Source organism: Hippopotamus amphibius, chromosome 2 (assembly GCF_030028045.1).
Source record: "Hippopotamus amphibius kiboko isolate mHipAmp2 chromosome 2, mHipAmp2.hap2, whole genome shotgun sequence".
Classification (NCBI taxonomy): domain Eukaryota; kingdom Metazoa; phylum Chordata; class Mammalia; order Artiodactyla; family Hippopotamidae; genus Hippopotamus; species Hippopotamus amphibius.
Genome location: NC_080187.1, coordinates 216,590,429 through 216,610,561, shown reverse-complemented (window position 1 = coordinate 216,610,561; position 20,133 = coordinate 216,590,429). Strand labels below are relative to the sequence as shown.

Here is a 20,133-nt window from a genome sequence, read left to right as displayed (position 1 = left end):
TCATCAATAAATAATTGACAAAATAAATATATCATGAATAAATGAACAACATCATTGGGAATAATGTGTCCAACATAAATCCACAACTGAAGTTCTGCCCTGGTAAGCACAAATTCTTTTTGATTTTACCATTTTGGATGAAAACCTCTGACTCACAGTTCCCTGACTTTCCTCTTTTCTTGAAACATTCAGGTTACCACTACAAACACCAACTTTTGTATGATACTATAATATACAGCCCTGAGGAGCTATAGAAGGGCAGTGGATGGCTGTCTTCAAGTAAATGGGCCCAGACCAAAGTGTTTTTAAAGACTTTTTGGCTCTTTACTCCCTAATGATTTTGCAGAAAACAAAAGCTTTATTATTTCTTTTCTTCCCTATCAAGCTATGAGCTGTCGATTTTTATTTATTAGAATTCTGGGAAATGTGCTACTATGGTTCCTGAATAAGAAAAAAGAATTCCACAAGCACGGCGAGCGTATTTTCAGTGTGTGAATTATTTTGTATGGATGATCACAGGCATTTTTCATTTACACTCAGGTTTTGGCCATATTCTTTAGAGTGCAGCGCTTTACTAAGCAGTGCTTTACCATACCTTGCCCATTAAGCAGTTTAAAAACAACACAGATCAAAAGGAAATACTCTGCAGCTGTAATAAGGAATTAAGATCTCTAATGTTCTAGGGTATATTGTTGCTAAGTAAGGGAAAAAAGGTATTAGAATATGATATCTTTGGATTTGAGAAAGAACGATAAATATACGTACATTATACATATAATATTTATATATTTTTTCTTCTTTTTGAAAATACAAGCAATAAAGGATAAACCAAAAACTAGTCAAAATGATTACCCACAAGACCCATTAGGATACCTACTACCCAAAAAAAAGCAAAAATAACAAGTGTTGGCAAGGATGTGAACAAATTGGAACCTTTGTTCACTACTGGCCGGAATGTAAAATGGTATAGCTGCTGTGGAAAACAGTATGGAGGTTCCTCAAAAAATCTGATAGGATCCAGGAATTCTACTTTGCATATATAGCAAAAATAATTAAAAGTAGGGTCTTAAAGAAATATTTATACACCCATGTTCACAGTGGCATTTTCACAACAGTTAAAACGTGGGAGCAACACTTCCCACAGACAAATGAATGGATAAGTAAAATGTGGTATACACATACAACGGAATATTATTCAGTCTTAAAAAGGAAATTCTGACATATACTAATACCTTAGGATATTATGCTAAGTGAAATAAAGCAGTCACAAAAAGACAAGTGCTGTATGATTCCACTTAAATGAGGTACCTAGAATAGTCAAAATCATAGAGACAAAGTAAAATGGTGGCTGCCAGGGGCTAGGGGAGGAAAGAAATAGGGAGTTATTGTTTAATAGCTATAGAGTTTCAGTTTTTAAAGATGAAAAGAGTTCTGAAGATGGATAGTGGTGAAGGCTGCATAACTATATGAATGTACTTAATATCACTGAACCGTACACTTAAAATGGTTGAGATGGTAAATTTTGTGTATTTTACTACAATAAAAAAAACTGGAAAAGAAAAGATTGCCCACAAATGGAAGAAGAGGAAGACGAGACACTGTCAGACTTCTCTAAATGAATATTGTTTAATAGTTTCAATTCTGAACCATGTAATAATAATAAATAATATTAAAACAAAGTAAAATCAAAAACAAAAAGAAATATCAAAAAATCAAAAAGAGGCTGAAAATAATGGAATAATTTTTTCAACATACTGAGAGAAAAATTTGTCAATCTAGACTTCTATACTCAGCAAGACCATCCTTCAAAATTAGGGCAGGAAAAAAAAAGATATCTTCAGATAAACAAAAACAGAGCTTAGGACTAAAAGGCCCTCACTATAAGAAATTCTCAGATTATAGAAGGCAAAAGGAAAATGATCCCAAATGACAGATTTAAAAAATTTAAAACTCAGAACTTTTTTTATGTCTTTAAGATATAAAAGAAACTGGAGTGTGGGATGGGGCAGGATGAGATAAGAAAGGAAAGGAAAATATAGGTAGATATAGCCTGCCTTTACACCCAAAAGAGGAGGCTCCTGCCCTGAGTCCTACACTTTAGTAGAAGATTACACCTATCAAAATACAAAAACACCAAAAATATCAAAACCCAAAGACAATAAGTAACTCATTGAGGGTACAGGAGTTAAGAGAGAGGGATTCACAAACTGAACTGAGACCTCCCCACCCTAAGAGCAGACAATGAGGAAAGGAAGGAGGCAAAGCATAGCCCCTGTGCTGGGAAACCAAGGTAAAAACATCTAATTTTACTTAAGATTTGCCACCCCCAATCTCCCAAAGAGGTGTCTAAGCAGCCTGGATTCTCCTATAAACTGCATTCCCTCCTTCTCCTGGGTTTGAGTGGGATAGTTTAAGAAGATACTTAGAGCTGTCTGTAGATCTTAAGTTAGAAAAGTAGAATATGGGGAAGGAGAACCATCTGCCCAGGCTCTCTGGGAAGTTTCACCACATCGGTCCCCATCTAAGATTCGGAGACCACCCTGGCCCAACTTCCACTCTGCCAACCCCAGGGAGAGTACTGCTCCTTTAAGAGCTGGCTGGGCCCTGGGTAGGAAAGTGGGTCAGGCTGCTGACATAAACTGATTTGTAACTTTTTAAGATTAAGACATATTGTAAGAAAAAGCTGACTTCCATTTGTATTCTTGTATCTGTATCCTTGCATTTGTATTCCCTAAGTTGTACAAATGTTAGGAGTAAGAGTCTATGGCTCTCAGGTTGAATAGAACACTCACGGTCAGTTACTTTATTGCTGTGCTTTATAAGAGCTGTGTTCCACTGAGTATCTTGTAGGTAACAAACATTAGATCAAAAAAGATAATGAATGAAAAACAGAAGGAAGGCAGGCAGGCAGAAGGAGGCTAAAAAAACTAAGGTTAATGCTTAAGGTAGCTTGATCACTTACCATCATTTTTTAATTCCTTTCTATGCCAAGAGGCTCATTTGCCACACAAACCCATGGGGTATGACTCCTATAATAAAAAACATATAGTACATACTATCAGTCATAACATTGTCATAAAATCATATTTATTCATAAAAAGATAAAAATCTCATCCCTGCAAGCTTCTCATTATATTAAACAACAAAACATCACTTCTTTATATTCCGTTTAGATATGCTATGGCATGTTTTAAACACTCTATGCTAAACAGTACCTCAATGCTCACCAAAAAAAATTAAATGGAAGAGAAAGAGTATTAATTACATAGTCTATGATATCCCAATCCAGAGCTTCAAGCTTTTTTTTTTTTTTTACTACATCTATAAACACACACTTTATATCATGACTCAGTTCACACACACGATTACCTGAAACAAAGTTTCATTAATTAATATTTACCACTATTTGCGAGAGATGCACTCTGATATTTCCTACTCTATTCTATTTCATTTTTTAAGTACTGTTTTCACTGAATTGATAAGTGAATTCCAACTCAGTATACAAAACACTGTGTACCCTCTCCTTAGGAACTTCTCAAAACTGAGATTTTATCAGAATATCTAATTTACAAATTACCTAAGGCTCTACATAGAACAGACCCTACTTTTCAGGGAACCTATTTAATGTTGGTCAAACCTTTATTCAAAGAAATTCAAAGCTGGGGAACTAGATAAAAAACAAGAGGGCAGCAAAATCAGGAGAAAGAATGGCTTAATCCTATAAGAAAAGCTACTGAACAAAGAAAAGCAAGTAGCAACTGGAACCTGATCTTCTGGGATGACAGCCTAGGTCATTTATCTTCGTCAAGTAAATCTGCTCCTTTTAAAATGCAGCACTTCAAATGAAAACATATGTTCACATAAAAACTTACATGAAAGTATTCATAGCAACATTATTCCTAATAGCCAAAAAGTGGAAACAACCCAAATGCTCAAAAACTGATGGATAAATGCGCTATATCCATAAAATGGAATCTTATTCAGCCATAAAAAAGAATAAAGTGCTTGTACATGCTATAACATAAGTGAATCTTGAACACAAGACGCTAAGTGAAAGAAGCCAGTCATAAAAGACCACATATTACTTAATTTCACTTTTATGTAACGTTCAAAATGGGCAAATCCATAAAGTCAGAAAAACAGCTTATTGCTTGCCTAGAGCTATAGAGTTGGAGGAAAATGACAGTTACTATTAATGAGCACAGGGCTTCTTTTAGGAATGATGAAAATGTTCTAAAGTTCAATATGGTGACGGCTGCACAACTCTGTGAATATACTAAAAACCACTTTTTTAATGAGTTGTATGGTATATGGATTATATCTCAGCACAAATGTGATACTTTTAAAAATATAGTACATCTGTTCACAACTCTCCAGTGCCTTTACATCTCGCTCAGAGTAAAAGTCAAAGTCCTCACAGTGGCCTACCAGACCCTAAACTTTCTACCTCCCCATACATCTCTGGCCATACCTTCAACTCCTCTCTTCTCTGGTGTTCATTCCACTTCAGCCACACTGGTCTCTTTTAAGTTCTGCAACAAACCAGACACACTCCGGCCTCAGGGCTTTACACTTTAAAGTCCCTATTTGGAACACTCAAGATTGACTCCATCTTTGCCCACGTCACCTTTTCAGTGAGGCCTTCTGAAGTACTCTTTTTAAAATTACAACCCGTTTATCCTGACTCCACCACTAGCACTCCCTATCCCACTTCTTTCCTAGAGCACTGATTACTTTCTATTATTTACTTACTTGGTTTACTGCCTATCTCTCCCCATAAGAATGTAAGCTCTATGATGTTCTTTGGTTTTGTTATGTTTATAGCCTCAAAATTCAGAACAGTGCCTGACATTGAGTAGGCATTATTTATTTGTTTACTAATGAATGAAGCCCATACTAAAGAATCTTTGCTCACAATGTTCCTTTCTTTTCACCCTATACATATTCAAAGCCTATTAATTCTTCATGGCCAACTCGAAAGTCATCTTCATGAAGCCCATTTTGATATCCACAGCTCACAGAGATCTTCTTTATCTGAATTTCCAGACCACTTCATCTGTAATCACTACCTCTAAAAAGTGGGGAAACGTGTGATACAGTGGAAAGAGCGTATATAGGCACGGAGTCAACCAAATCACTGGTCATGTGACCTTGAGAACTCATTCAACCGCTTTGAGTTATCAGTATTCCCACCTATAAAAATGAAGGCTAGGTTGTTTATCCAAGAGAATTTTTTCCACACAAAGACCTATACACAAATATTCAAAGTAGCTTTATTCACAATGTCTCCAAACCGGAAACAACCCAAATATCAAAAAGAAAAGAGATAATCCAATTGTGACATATTTATATAATAGAAGAGAAAGCAATACAAAGGAATGAACTACTGAAATACACAATAAAATGGATATCACAGACATTATGTTCATAAAAAGAACCTGGATGCAAAAGAATACATACTGAATGAGTCTATCTTAATCAAGTTTTAAAACATGCAAAACTAATCCTAGGTGAAAATATCGAAAGAGGTTTGCCTTAATTGGAGGGGAAGGACTGGGAAGAAGTATAAGGGAACTTTCTGGAAAGATGTATTGCAGTAGTTGTTCACAACTATATATAAATGTGTCAATACTCATTGAACTGCCCACTTAAAAGGTGGGCATACTTTTTATGTATACATTATACCTCGATAAAATTGATTAAAGAAAAGGGCACACAGCTAACGGGGAAAAATGAAGGCTATCCTTAATTCATAAGGTTGTTAGGAGGATTACATGAGAAACACTTCTACTGAAATCAGGATGGCACAGTGAGAAAGACTGCACACTGATATGGGGCTGAATCCCAATTTAGCAAATTATTATACTACTAGTTACATAACCTTAGACAAGTCATTAATTCCTCAGAACTTCAGTTTTCTTATGTAAAGAGAATAATATCTACTTTGCAAAGTTAAATGGTAGCATACTAGAGTTTCCAGCAATTAACACAATATCTGTTACATAACAAGTACCCAAATAATTTTTTAAATAATTCATAAAATTCAGCAAATAGTAGATGCTCAACTGGTGTTACACTCTTTTCCCATTTCCCTTGCATGAGAATTTCCTCCTCTATTACATTTCAGGATCCTGAAGGACAGGATCAGCATCTCAATGATCTTCTCTCTCCTCTACTTAAGATAGTATCTTAAAAATGGCAGGCACTCAAAAAAGATTTTGAAGGAAATGAAGGAAGGAAGAACTCTGGCTTGTTGATTAAGCAGAATTACCTCTTTTGACTTCTTTTTTCTTTTTGGTCATTTCAGAATCAATGAGTGAGCTTGCCAATAAAGACAGTTGTGGGCTAGATACCAACAACTTTTTTAAGGCAAACACAAAATTTATGTACTATATGATCCATATGCACTGGAAAACAGGCTGGAAACAGACAAGAAAACAATGTGGAGTAAAGAATGTACACTCCGAAGTCAGACTCAAATTCCCAAGACTTCCACTTAAAAATCTATGTAACTGGGACTTCCTTGGTGGCACAGTGTTTAAGAATCTGCCTGCCAATGCAGGGATATGGGTTTGATCACTGCTCCAGAAAGATCCCACATGCCATGGAGTAACTAAGCCCATGCACCACAACTACTGAGCCTGCACTCTAGAGCCTGTGAGCCACAATTATTGAGCCTATGTGCCGCAACTACTGAAGCCTGCACGCCTAGAGCCCATGCTCCACAGCAAGAGAAGCCACCACAATGAGAAGCCCACGCACCACAATGAAGAGTAGCCCCTGCTCGCCAAAACTAGAGGAAGCCCATGTGCAGCAATGAAGACCCAATGCAGCCAATAAATAAATAAATAATTTTTTTTAAAAATCTATGTAACCTTTAAGCAAGTTACTTAACATTTTTGAACTTCAAAATTCACACCTGTAAAACAGAAGTTAAAAAATATCTACCTTGTAGAATTATTTTCTGAATCGAAGAAATTATGTGTGAAGCACCAAATAGCACAGAACTGGTGAATTGTTGGTGATTTTGTTCTTTGTTATTTTCCAGATTTTCTGAGGTACAATTATAGTACAATTACAACTTTAAAAGACTATAATGATATAAATTGAAATATATTCGGGAAAGGAGATCAAGACAGTGAGGTAAGAGGATACTAAGCTCACCTCCCCCCAGGAACACATCAGAAAACAAAACAAAACAAAACAAATCAAAACAGGAGCAATTCTCACTGAAAACAAACTGGAGACTGGCAGAAAGACTCTTACATAACCGAGGCTGTAAAGAAAGATCCACACAAAGTAAGGAAGGAAAGGAAGAGAAGTGATCAGGTTGGGACCCACACCTGAAGGATGGGACACAGAAGTGGGGGAATTACTTGGATTTGGAGATCCTCCTTGGAAAGAGAGGGGTTTGAACCACATATTTGGGCACCCCAGGGTCCAACACCAGAAAGACAAATCCCCTTCACTGGTTTGAAGACCAGTGGGACTAGCAGGGGGGCTGTAAGAAACTTGAACTCCACTCATTAAGATCATGCACATGCTTGCTTGCTCCCAAAACAAGGCAGAGGAAGCCGACTGAGACTGCTTCCAGCCAGTTTCCAGGACCATGCCAGTGCACACCCTGGCCCATCTTGCTCTGTCACACACCTCCACACTACAGTGAAGGCTGCCGCTGCCAAGGGAAGTGTGCAGGTGTGGGGGATGGTGCCAACTTGGGCCCAGATCTGCATCTGAATGGGGCAAGGGCAGCCATTACTGGCACTCCCAGAGGCAGCAGATTGGAAGGGGTCTGGACTGTGACTAGTGTGCCAGGACAGCCCCAGCACATGCCTGAATCCACAGTGAGTGCCTGCTCTAGCCCCTGTTGCTCCAGTGCAGCTCCCTTCTGGTGGAAGATGCCAATGCTGTGAGGGGGAGGACACACACTAAGAGGGAATGGAATCAGTTCAGACCCAACCCTCAGGGCTTCTGCTCCAGCACCTTGGTACCTGAACCTACCCAGACAGGACAGTGTCCTCTACTGAGCATACAAGCTCTGGCTCACACCTGGCTCTGACCCTAGCTCCTCCTTCTATAGGCCCACCTCCCACCAAGGTGACAGCTGCCAGCAAACCTGGGGAAAGACGTGACATGCTCACTCCAGATCCAGCTCTCCCACCAAAGCCACTGGGCACACAAAGAGTGTATAAGGACACATCCACACAAGGATACCTCTTTAAGATCAGGGTAGGTAACATTTTTAACTAATTTCACAGAGACAAGAGAAAATTGACCAAAATGAGAAGACAGAGGAATTTGTTTCAAATGAAAGAAAAGGAGGAAAAAAAAAAAACAAAACAAAACCCTGAAAAACCAACTAATGAAACAGATAACTCATCAGAAAAAAAGATTAGTAATAAGAATGCTAACTAAATTAGGGAAAAGAACAGATGAACATAGAGAGAGTTTTAACAAGGAACTAGAAAACATAAAAAAGAACTAGTCATAACTGAAGAATGCAATAAATTAAAAAAACAGTAGAAGGAAATAAGAGCAGACTAGGTGATACAGAAGACTGCACAAGTGATCTAGAAGATAAAATAATGGAAATCACCCAATCAAAGCAATCTACAGATTTAATACAATCCCTATCAAAATACCCATGATGTTTTTGCACAGAACTAGAATAAATAATCCTAAAAATCATTCGGAATCACAAAAGAAACTGAATAGCCAAAGCAATCTTTAGAAAAAAGAACAAATCTATACTCACACTCCCTGACTTCAGACTATACTACAAAGCTAGAATAATCAAAACAATATGCTACTGACAAAAAAAAAAAAGATATATATATCAATGGAACAGAATAGGGATCCCAGAAATAAACACATGCACTTATGGTTAGTTAATCTACAACAAAGGAGGCAAGAACATACAATAGAAAAAAGACAGTCTCTTTAATAACTGGTGCTGGGAAAACTGGACGGCTATATGTGAAAGAATGAAATTAGAACATTTTCTCACTCCAAATATAAAAATAAACTCAAAATAGATTAAAGACCTAAATGTAAAACTGGAAACCATAAAACTCCTAGAAGAAAATGCAAGCAGAACACTCTTTGATATAAACTGCAGCAATCGTTTTTTGGAGCTGTCTCCTAAGGCAAAGGAAACAAAGTAAAAATAAGCAATGAGACCTAATTAAACTTACTTGGGTAAACTACAATATGTAGATTAATAAACATAAGTAAGGGCTGTGTGTGTCACAGTAGAGTATTTAAACACCACAAAGGATTTCTGCAGAGCGATCCACCTAAATAAAAAACCAATAGAGTGAGCAAGCACAGGAGTGACACCAAGAGCCCATGTCACCATTATGTCTGGTTAAAAAGGCCATGTTCTCACTTCTCCCAGAAAGATACATAAATGGCTAGTAAAAAACATCAAAAGATGTTAAACGTCACTTGTCATTAGTGAAATACAAATCACAAACTCACAACTACAGTGAGATACCTCTTCACAACTGCCAGGATGGCTACAATCCAAAAGACAGACAAAACTAGTGTTAATAGGATGTGAAAAAATTGGAACCACCATACACCATTGATTGTGAATGCAATATGGTGCAGCTGGTTTTGTAAACAGTCTGGCAGTTCCTATAAGGTTAAATAAAGAGTTACAGTATAGCCCAGCAACTCCACTCCTAGATACACACCCAAGAGAAATGTAAATATAGGTCCACCAAAAAAGCTTATACACAAATGTTCATAGCAGCATTGTCCATAGTATTCAAAAAGTGAAATAATCCAAATGTCTATCAACTGATGAATGAATAAATAAAATGTGGTATATCCACACAATGGAATATTATTCATCCATAAAAGAGATGAAGTTCCTGGAAAAGTCAAAACTACCGAGACAGGAAAAACATTGATGGTTGCCAGGGATTCAGGGGGAAGGAGGAATGAATTGGCAGAGAACAGAGAATTTTTAGGTCAGTGAAAGTACTGTGTATGACACTATAATGGTGGATACATGTCATCACACATTTGTCTGAACCCATAAAATATACAACACCAAAGTAAACAGTAATGTAAACTATGGACTTTGAGTGACAGTAATTTGTCAATGTAGGTCCATCAGTTGTAGCAAATGTACCACTCTGACAGGGGATGTTGATAATGGGGAGGCTATAAATGAGTGGAGACAGGGAGTAAATGGGAAGTCTCTGCATGTTCCACCTAATCATGCTGCAATTCTAAAACTGCTCTAAGAAGAAAATTCTATTTAAGGGAGGAAAAAAAAAAAAAAAAAAGGATGAGGAAGATTCAAATGGTGCTGTAGAAAGAACCTGAACTCACCTCCTCCTATGGGCACAACAAATCTAAAACTACATATGGAATAATTTTCTTGGAAAGGAGGTGAAAACTGGGTAAACAGAACCTCCACAACCAAGGGTAAAAGAACAACATCAAGACAGATAGGAAAGGCAGAGGATCAGAGGCAGAGATAATTTCACCAAGGAAAACCCGCACACCAGCTGTGTCAATTCACAATCAGGAAGGACCACAAAGGTAATGATCTTTTCCCTGAAAACTGAGGGGTTTGAGCTCCACATCAAGCACTCCAACCCCTAGACCCTGCACAGGAGAGACGAGCCCCCAAAACAACTGTCTTTAAATAGCAGTAGAAAATATGCCCAGGAACTATAGAACTTCAAGGAATGTACCACCCATTATTAAAGGGCTCATCAGTAGACTTAACCCAAGAATCAGTGCAAAAACACCTGTTTAAAAAGTGCATGGATCATAAGCGCTGAGGATCCACTTACTAAAACTGAAGCATCTGCCAGAGAGGCAAAATCCAATTCGAATACTCCCCAGGAACTGAGACACTGGCAGGACCCTTTTCTCTTTTAGGTTTATTTTTTATTGAGGTAAATTTGGTTTATACATTATATAATTTTGTATATACATCATTATATTTCTAATTCTGTATACCCTACAGTGTGCTCACCACTATAAATTTAGATTCCATCTGTCAACACACAGTTAATCCCCTGTACTCATTTCACCCTATTCCCCTCCTGTTCCTTCCCCTATGGTAACCACTATTTTGTTCTCTGTAACCACGTTTCTTTTACTTTGGTTTGTTCGCTTATTTTTTGTTTTTATATTCCACATAAGTGAAATCTTACAGTATTTGTCTTTCTCCATGCAACTTATTTCACTTAGCATAATACATTCAAGTTCCATCCATGCTGTTGCAAATGGCAAAACTTCATCTTTTTATGGCTAATATTCCACTGTATGTGTGTATATGAATACATATCCATATGCATATATACGTATCACATCTTCTTTATCCATTCATTTGCTGATAGGCACTTGTTTCCAAATCTTGGTGATTATAAATAATGCTGTGATGAACATGGGAACAAGATATCTTTTCAGATCAGTGTTTTCATATTCTTTAGAGAAATACCAGGAAGTGAGATAGATGGATCATATGGTAGACCTATCCCTGATTTTTTGAAGAATCTCCATGTCTTCCACAGTGGCTGCACCAATTTACACTCCCATCAACAGTGCATAAGAATTCCCTTTTCTCCATATCCTCGCCAACTTTGTTATTTCTTACCTTTCTGATAATAGCCATTCTAACAGGCATGAGGGGATATCTCATTATAGTTTAGATTTGCATTTCCCTGTTAATTAATGATGTTGAACATCTTTTCACATGCCTGTTTCCAACTGTACGTCTTCACTGGAAAAATGTCTATTCAGATGCTCTGCCTATTTTTTAATCAGGTCATTGTTTTTGTTGTTGAGTTGTATGAGTACTTTATATATTTTGGATATTAACCCCTTATCAGATGCATCATTTGCAAATATTTTCTCCCACTCAGTAGGCTGTCCTTGTTTTGTTGACAGTTTCCTTTGCTTTTTAGTTTGACGTAGTCCCATTTGCTTATTTTTGCTTTTGTTTCCCTTCCCTGAAGAGACATATCTACAAAGATATTGCTAAGACCCATGTCAAAGAGCATACTGCCTATGTTTTCATCTAGGAGTTTTATGGTTTCAGGTCTTACATTCAAATCACTGATCCATTTTGAGTTGCTTTTTGTGTATGGTGTGAGATAGTGGTCTAGTTTCATTTCTTTGCATGCGGCTATCAGGTTTTCCTGCACTATTTGTTCAAGAAGTCATCCTTTCTCTATTTATGTTGTTTGCTCCTGTGTCATAAATTAATTCTCCGTATATGAATGGGTTTATTTCTGGCCTCTCAAATCACTTCCACTGATCAGCGTATCTACTCTTCTGCCAATACCATGCTGTTTTGCTTCCTATGGCTTTGTAATAATACTTTGAAATCAGGGAGTGTGATACCTCCAGCTTTGCTCTTCTTTCTCAGGATGGCTATGGCTATTCTGGAACTCGTGGTTCCGTGTAAATTTTAACATTATGTAAATTTTACAATTTTTGGCTCTATTTCTTTGAAAAATGTCCTTGGAATGTTGATAGGGATTGCACTGAATCTGTAGATTACATTAGGTAATATGGATATTTTAACAACATTACTTCTTCCAATCCATAAGCATGGAATATCTTTATTTATTTGTGTTTTCAATTTCTTTCAACATCTTACACTTTTGAGAGCAAAGGTCTTTCAAACCCTTAGTTAGATTTATTCTAACTAAGAGCAGTGACCCCATAGGAGACTGAACCAGACCTACCTGCTCATGTTGGAGGGTCTCCTGCAGAGGCAGGGGGGCAGCTGTGGCTCACTGTGGGGACAAGGACACTGGCAGAAGAAGTTCTGGGAAGTACTCACTGGCATGAGCCCTCCCAGACTCCACCATTAGCCCCACTAGAGAGCCTGTAGGCTCCAGTGCTGGGTTGCCTCAGGCCAAAAAACCAACAAGAAGGGTACTTAGCCCCACCCATCAGCAGACAAACGGATTAAAGTTTTACTGAGCTCTGCCCACCAGAGCAACACCCAGCTCTACCCACCACCAGTCCCTCCCATCAGGAAGTGTGCACAAGCCTCTTGGGTTGCCTCATCCAACAGAGGGCAGACAGCAGTAGCAAGAAGAATTATAATTTTGCAGTCTGTGGAACGAAAACCACAATCACATAAAAACAGACAAAATGAAAAAGGCAGAGGACTTTGTACCAGATGAAGGGACAAGATAAAACCCCCAAAAAACAACTAAATGAAATGGAGATGGGCAACCATCCAGAAAAAGAAATCAAAATAATGATAGTGAAGATGATCCAGGACCTTGGAAAAAGAATGGATACAAAGATGGAAAAGATGCAAGAAATGTTTAACACAGGCCTAGAAAAATAAAAGAACACACTGAGACAAACAATACAATAACTGAAATGAAATATACACCAGAAGGGATCGATAGGAGAATAACTGAGGCAGAAGAACGGATAACTGACCTGGAAAACAGAATGGTGGAAATCACTGACATGGAAAATACAGAAAAAAAAAAAATGAAAAGAAATGAAGACAGCCTAAGAGATCCCTGGGACAACACTAAACACACCAACAATGGCATTATACGGGTCCCAGAAAGAGAAGAGAGAGAAAAGACCCAAGAAAATATTTGAAGAGATTATAGTCAAAAACTTCCCTAACATGGGAAAGGAAACAGCCACCCAAGTCCAGGAAGTGCAGAGATTCCCAGACAGGATAAACCCAAGGAGAAACACACTAAGACACATAGTAGTCAAATTGACAAAAATTAAAAACAAAGAAAAATTATTAAAAGCAACAAGGGAAAAACAACAAATAACATACGAGAGAACTCCAATAAGATTAACAGCTGATTTCACAGCAGAAACTCTGCAAGCCAGATGGGAGTGGCATGATATATTGAAAGTGATGAAGGGGAAGAACCTACAATCAAGAAAATTCTACCCAGCAAGGATCTCATTCAGATTTGATGGAGAAATCAAAAGCTTTACAGACAAGCAACAGCTAAGAGAATTCAACATCCCCAAACCAGCCCTACAACAAATGCTAAAGAAATTTCTCTAAGTGGGAAACACAAGAGAAGAAAAGGGCCTACAAAAACAAACCCAAAACAATTAAGAAAATGGTAACAGGGCCATATATATTGATAATTACCTTAAATATGAATGAATTAAATGCTCCAACCAAAAGACACAGGCTAGCTAAATGGATACAAAAACAAGACCCATATATATGTTATCTACAAGAGACCCACTTCAGACCCAGAAACACATACAGACTGAAAGTGAGGGGATGGAAAGAGATGTTCCATGCAAATGGAAATCAAAAGAAAGCTGAGTAGCAACACTCATATCAGATAAAATAGACTTTAAAATAAAAAATGTTACAAAAGACAAGGAAGGACACTACATAATAAGGGATCAATCCAAGAAGATATGAATCCAATATAAGAGCACCTCAATGCATGAGGCAAATGCTAACAGGTATAAAATAAGAAATTGACATTAACACAAATAATAGTGGAGGACTTTATCACCTCACTTACACCAATGGACAGATCATCCAGACAGAAAATTAATACGGAAACAAAAGCTTCAAATGACACAACAGACCAAATAGATTTAACTAATATTTAAAGGACATTCCATCCAAAAACAGCACATTACACTTTCTTCTCAAGTGCACATGGAACATTCTCCAGGACAGATCACACCTTGGGTCACAAATCAAGCCTCAGTAAATTTAAGAAAACTGAAATCTTATCAAGTATCTTTTCTGACCACAAGGCTATGAAATCGGAAATCAATTACAGGGAAAAAAACTGTAAAAAACACAAACACATAGAGGCTAAACAATATACTACTAAATAACCAAGAGATCACTGAAGAAATCAAAGAGGAAATCAAAAAATACTTAGGGACAAATGACAACAAAAACACAATGATTCAAATCCTACGGGATCCAGCAAAAGAAGTTCTAAGAGGGAAGTTTATAGCAATATAATCCTACCTCAAGAAACAAGAAAAATCCCAAATAAACAATCTAACCACACACCTAAAGGAACAAGAGAAAGAAGAACAAACAAAACCCAAATTTAGTAGAAGGAAAGAAATCATAAAGATCAGAGCAGAAATAAGTGAAATAGAAACAAAGAAAACAATTGCAAAGATCAATAAAACTAAAAGCTGGTTCCTTGAGAAGATAAACAAAATTGATAAACCATGAACCAGACTCATCAAGAAAAAGAGGGAGAGGACCCAAATCAATAAAATTAGAAATGAAACAGAAGTTACAATGGATACTGCAGAAATACAAAGCATCATAAGAGACTACTACAAGCAACTATATGCCAATAAAATGGACAACCTGGAAGAAATGGACAAATTCTTAGGTACAACCATCCAAGACTGAACCAGGAAAAAAAAGAAAATATGAACAGACCAATCACAAGTAATGGAATTGAAACTATGATTAAAATCTCCCAACAAACAAAAGTCCAGGAACAGATGGATTCACAGGTGAATTCCATCAAACATTCAGAGAAGAGCTAACAACCACCCTTCTCAAATTCTTCCAAAAAACTGCAGAGCAAGGAACACTCCCAAGCTCATTCTACAAGGTAACCATCACCCTGATACCAAAACCAGACAAAGATACTACAAAAAAGGAAAATCACAGACCAACATCACTGATGAATATAGATGCAAAAATCCTCAACAAAATACTAGCCAACAGAATCCAACAACACATTAAAAGGATCATACACCATGACCATGTGGGATTTATCCCAGGAATGCAAAGATTCTTCAATAGACACAAGTGAATCACTGTGATACACCATATTAACAAACTGAAGAATTAAAAACAATATGATCATGTGAATAGATGCAGAAAAAGCTTTTGACAAAATTCAACGCCCATTTATGATAAAAAGTTCTCCAGAAAGTGGGCATAGAGGGAACCTACCTCAACATAATAAAGGCCATATACAACAAACACACAGCAAACACCATTCTCAATGGTGAAAAACTGAAAGCATTCCCTCTAAGATCAGAAACAACACAAGGATGTCCACTCTCGCCACTATTATTCAACATAGTTTTGGAAGTCCTAGCCACAGCAATCAGAGAAGAAAAAGAATAAAAGGAATCCAAATTGGAAAAGAAGAAGTAAAACTGTCACTGTTTGCAGATGACATGATACTATACACAGAAAACCCTAAAGATGCCAACAGAAAACTACTAATCAATGAATTTGGTAAAGTTTCAAGTTACAAAACTAATGCACAGAAATCTCTTCCATTCCTACACACTAACAACAAAAGATCAGAAAGAGAAATTAAGGAAACAATCCCATTCACCATTGCAACAAAAAGAATAAAATACCTAAGAATAAACCTACCTAAGGAGGTAAAAGACCTCGGAAAACTATAAGACACTGATGAAAGAAATCAAAGACGACACAAACAGATGGAGAGATATACCATGTTCTTGGATTGGAAGAATCAATATTGTGAAAATAACTATACTACCCAAAGCAATCTACAGACTCAATGCAATCCTCATCAAATTACCAATGGCATTTTTTACAGAACTAGAACAAAAAATCCTAAAATTTGTATGAAGACACAAAAGACCCCAAATAGCCAAAGCAATCTTCAGGGAAAAAACAAAAGCAAACAAACAAACAAAAAAGAGCTGGAGGAATCAGACTCCCTGACTTCAGACTATACTACAAAGCTACAGTAATCAAGACAATATGGTACTGGCACAAAAACAGAAATATAGATCAATGGAACAGGATAGAAAGCCCAGAGATAAACCCATGCACCTATGGTCAACTAATCTATGACAAAGGAGGCAAGGATGTACAATGGAGAAAAGACAGTCTCTTCAATAAGTGGTACTGGGAAAACTGGACAGCTACACGTAAAAGAATAAAATTAGAATGCTTCCTAACACCATACACAAAAATAAACTCAAAACGGGTTAAAGACCTAAATGTAAGGCCAGACACTATAAAACTCTTAGAGGAAAACATAGGAAGGACACTCTGTGACATAAAACACAGCAAGCTCTTTTTGACTCATCTCCTAGAATAATGGAAATAAAAACAAATGAGACCAAATGAATCTTAAAAGCTTTTGCACAGCAAAGGAAATGTTAAACTTAAGAAGAAGAGACAATCCTCAGAACAGGAAAAAATACTTGCAAACAGATCAATAGACAAAGGATTGATCTCCAAAATATACAGAGTTTGTGCAACTCGATATGAAAAAAAACACCCAATCAAAAAATGGGCAGAAGACCTAAATGGGCATTTCTCCAAAAAGACATACAGATGGCCACAAGGCACATGAAAAGCTGCTTGACATCACTAATTATCAGAGAAATGCAAACCAAAACTACAATGAGGTATCACCTCATACCGGTCAGAATGGGCATCACCAGAAAATCTACAAACAATAAATGCTGGAGAGGGTGTGGAGAAAAGGGAACCCCCTTGCACTGTTGGTGGGAATGTAAACTGACACAGCCTCTATGGAGAACAGTATGGAGGTTCCTTAAAAAACCAGAGTTACCATATGACCCAGCCATCCCACCACTGGGCATATACCCAGAGAAAACCATAACCCAAAAAGACACATGCACCCCAATGTTCACTGCAGCACTATTTACAACAGCCAGGTCATGGAAGCAACCTAAATGCCCATCAACAGACAAATGGATAAAGAAGATGCGGTACATATATACAATGGAATATAACTCAGCCATAAAAAGGAAAGCAATTGGGCCATTTGCAGAGACGTGGATGGACCTAGAGACTGTCATACACAGTGAAGTAAATCAGAAAGAGAAAAATAAGTATCGTATATTAACACATATATCTGGAATCTAGAAAAATGGTACAGATCAACCACTTTACAAGGCAGAAATAGAGACACAGATATAGAGAACAAACATATGGACCTCAAGGGGCGGAAAGCAGGGGTGGGAGTTTGGGTGGGATGAATTGGGAGATTGGGATTGACACATATAAATATGTATAAAATAGATGACTAAGAAAAAATATCAAACTGTACACTTTAAACATATGCAGTTTATTGTATGTCAATTATATCTCAATAAAACTTTTTAAAAGGAAAAAAAATAAACTTATTCCCATGTATCTTATTCTTTTTGTTGTAATTTAAACAGGATTCTTTTCCTAATTTCTCTTCCTGCTAGCTCATTGTTAGCATATAGAAACACAACAGATTTTTATATTTTGATTTTGTACCCTGCAACTTTACTGTATTTCTTTTTTCTTTTTTTTTTTTTCTGGCCACGCAGAATCTTAGTTCCCCAACAAGGGATCAAAGCCATGTCCCCTGCAGTGGAAGTGCACAGCCTTAACCACTGGACCACAACGGAATTCCCCTGTATTTATTATTTCTAATAGTTTTTTGGTGGAGTTCTCAGGGTTTTATATTTACAAAATCATGTCATCTGCAAATAATGATGAATTTACTTCCTCTTTCCAATTTGGATGACTTCTACTTCTTTTTCTTGCCTAACTGCTCTGGCTAGGACTTCCAATACTATGTTGACTAAGAGTTGCAAGAGTTGGCAACCTTGTCTTGCCTGATTTTAGAGAAACAGCTTTAAGTTTTTTTACCATTAAGTATGATGAAGATTTGTTTTATATATAGACTTTATTATGTTGAGATATGTTCCTCCTATACCCACTTTATTGATAATCTTTATCATAAATGAATATTAAACCTTGTCAAATGCTTTTTCTACATCTATTGAGATAATCATATGATTTTTGGCCTTCATTTTGTTAATGTGGTATGTCACATTTACTGATTTGTAGGTGTTGAATAAATCCCACTTGATTATGGTAAATGATCCTTTCAATATACTGCTGAATTCAGTTTGTTGAATATTTTTTGCTAAATCAACAATACTTTAGTGCAGATTTTTGCTTATATGTTCCTCAAAGATACCAGCCTATAATCTTCTTTGTTTGGTATCAAGGTGATATTGGCCTCACAAAGTGAGTTAGGAAGTGTTGGTGGAAGTCATTTTTGTGATCTCAGGCTACCTTGCTAATGCCAGCACTGGCAGGCATGCATTTGGAATTCTCCATGTAACATGTTAGTGCCACTGAGCACACCCCATTTGGAGCCTTGCTTACCCCCGTGCATAAGCCAGGCCTCATGGCCAGCTGAGTGATACCACTGCCCATCAGTACCCCAGTCACCATGGCCCTGCCACAACAGGAGGCCCATACAGTCCACCTAGGAGACATCCCTTGAGCATCTGGCTCTGGTGGCCAGGCAGGATTACACTTCTTAGCCCCAGAGAACATCTAAATAAGGCCAGTCCTTCAGAATTGGGAAACAGGTGATATACCTAATACCCAGAAACAAACACAGAGAATTAGGCAAAATGAGGAAACAGAGAAATAAGTTCCAACTGAAAAAACAAGGAAAAAACCTCAAGAAAAGAACTAAATGATAGAGAGATAAACAATCTACCTAATAAAGAGTTAAAAGTAATATCATAAAGATGCTCACCAAACTTGGAAGAATGGAAAAACAAAGCAAGACCTTCAACAAAAAGACAGAAAATATAAGTACGAAACAAATTATAACTGAACTGAAAAATACACTATAGAGGTTCAACAGCAGACCTGATGAGGCAGAACCAATCAGCAAGTTGCAAGACTAAACAATAGAATTCACACAGACAGAGCAGCAAAATGAAAAAAGAATTTTAAAAAGTAAAGATATGACAAGGGACCTTTAAGATAACATCAAGCAGAATAACATTCACATTACAGGAGTCTCAGAATAAGAAGAGACAGAGAAAGGGCCCCTCCCCCCCAAAAAAAATTAAATAGTGGCTCAGAAATTCCCTAATCTAGAGAAGGAAACAGACATCCAGGTCCAGGAAGCCCCAGGAGTTCCAAATAAGGTGAATCAAAAGAGAGACATAACAAGACACATTATGATTAAAATGGTAAAAGTTAAAGGTAAAGAGAAAATCCTAAAAGCAGCAAGAGACTAACAACTTGTTTTACATACAAGGGAAACCCCAAAAGGCTATCAGCAGATTTTTCACAAGAAACTTCAGAGGCCAGAAGGGAATGGCATAACATATTCGAAGTAAAAA

The 20,133-nt window shown here is 37.2% G+C and overlaps 1 protein-coding gene across 9 annotated transcripts in view; it reads right to left on the bottom strand.

Annotated features, from left to right (window-relative positions):
• The window catches only part of SCAPER (S-phase cyclin A associated protein in the ER), a 445,755-nt gene that overhangs the window by 416,485 nt on the left and 9,137 nt on the right, over window positions 1-20,133 (bottom strand). For 8 of the 9 annotated variants that reach the window (XM_057723485.1, XM_057723488.1, XM_057723489.1 and 5 more), the window contains exon 2: window positions 2,963-3,029. The exons of the other annotated variant lie outside the window; for it this stretch is intronic. In XM_057723485.1, coding sequence (XP_057579468.1) covers window positions 2,963-2,968 — 6 coding nt within the window. In that variant the 5' untranslated portion in view covers window positions 2,969-3,029. The remainder of the gene's footprint in view (window positions 1-2,962; window positions 3,030-20,133) is intronic. 9 annotated transcript variants of the gene reach the window in all.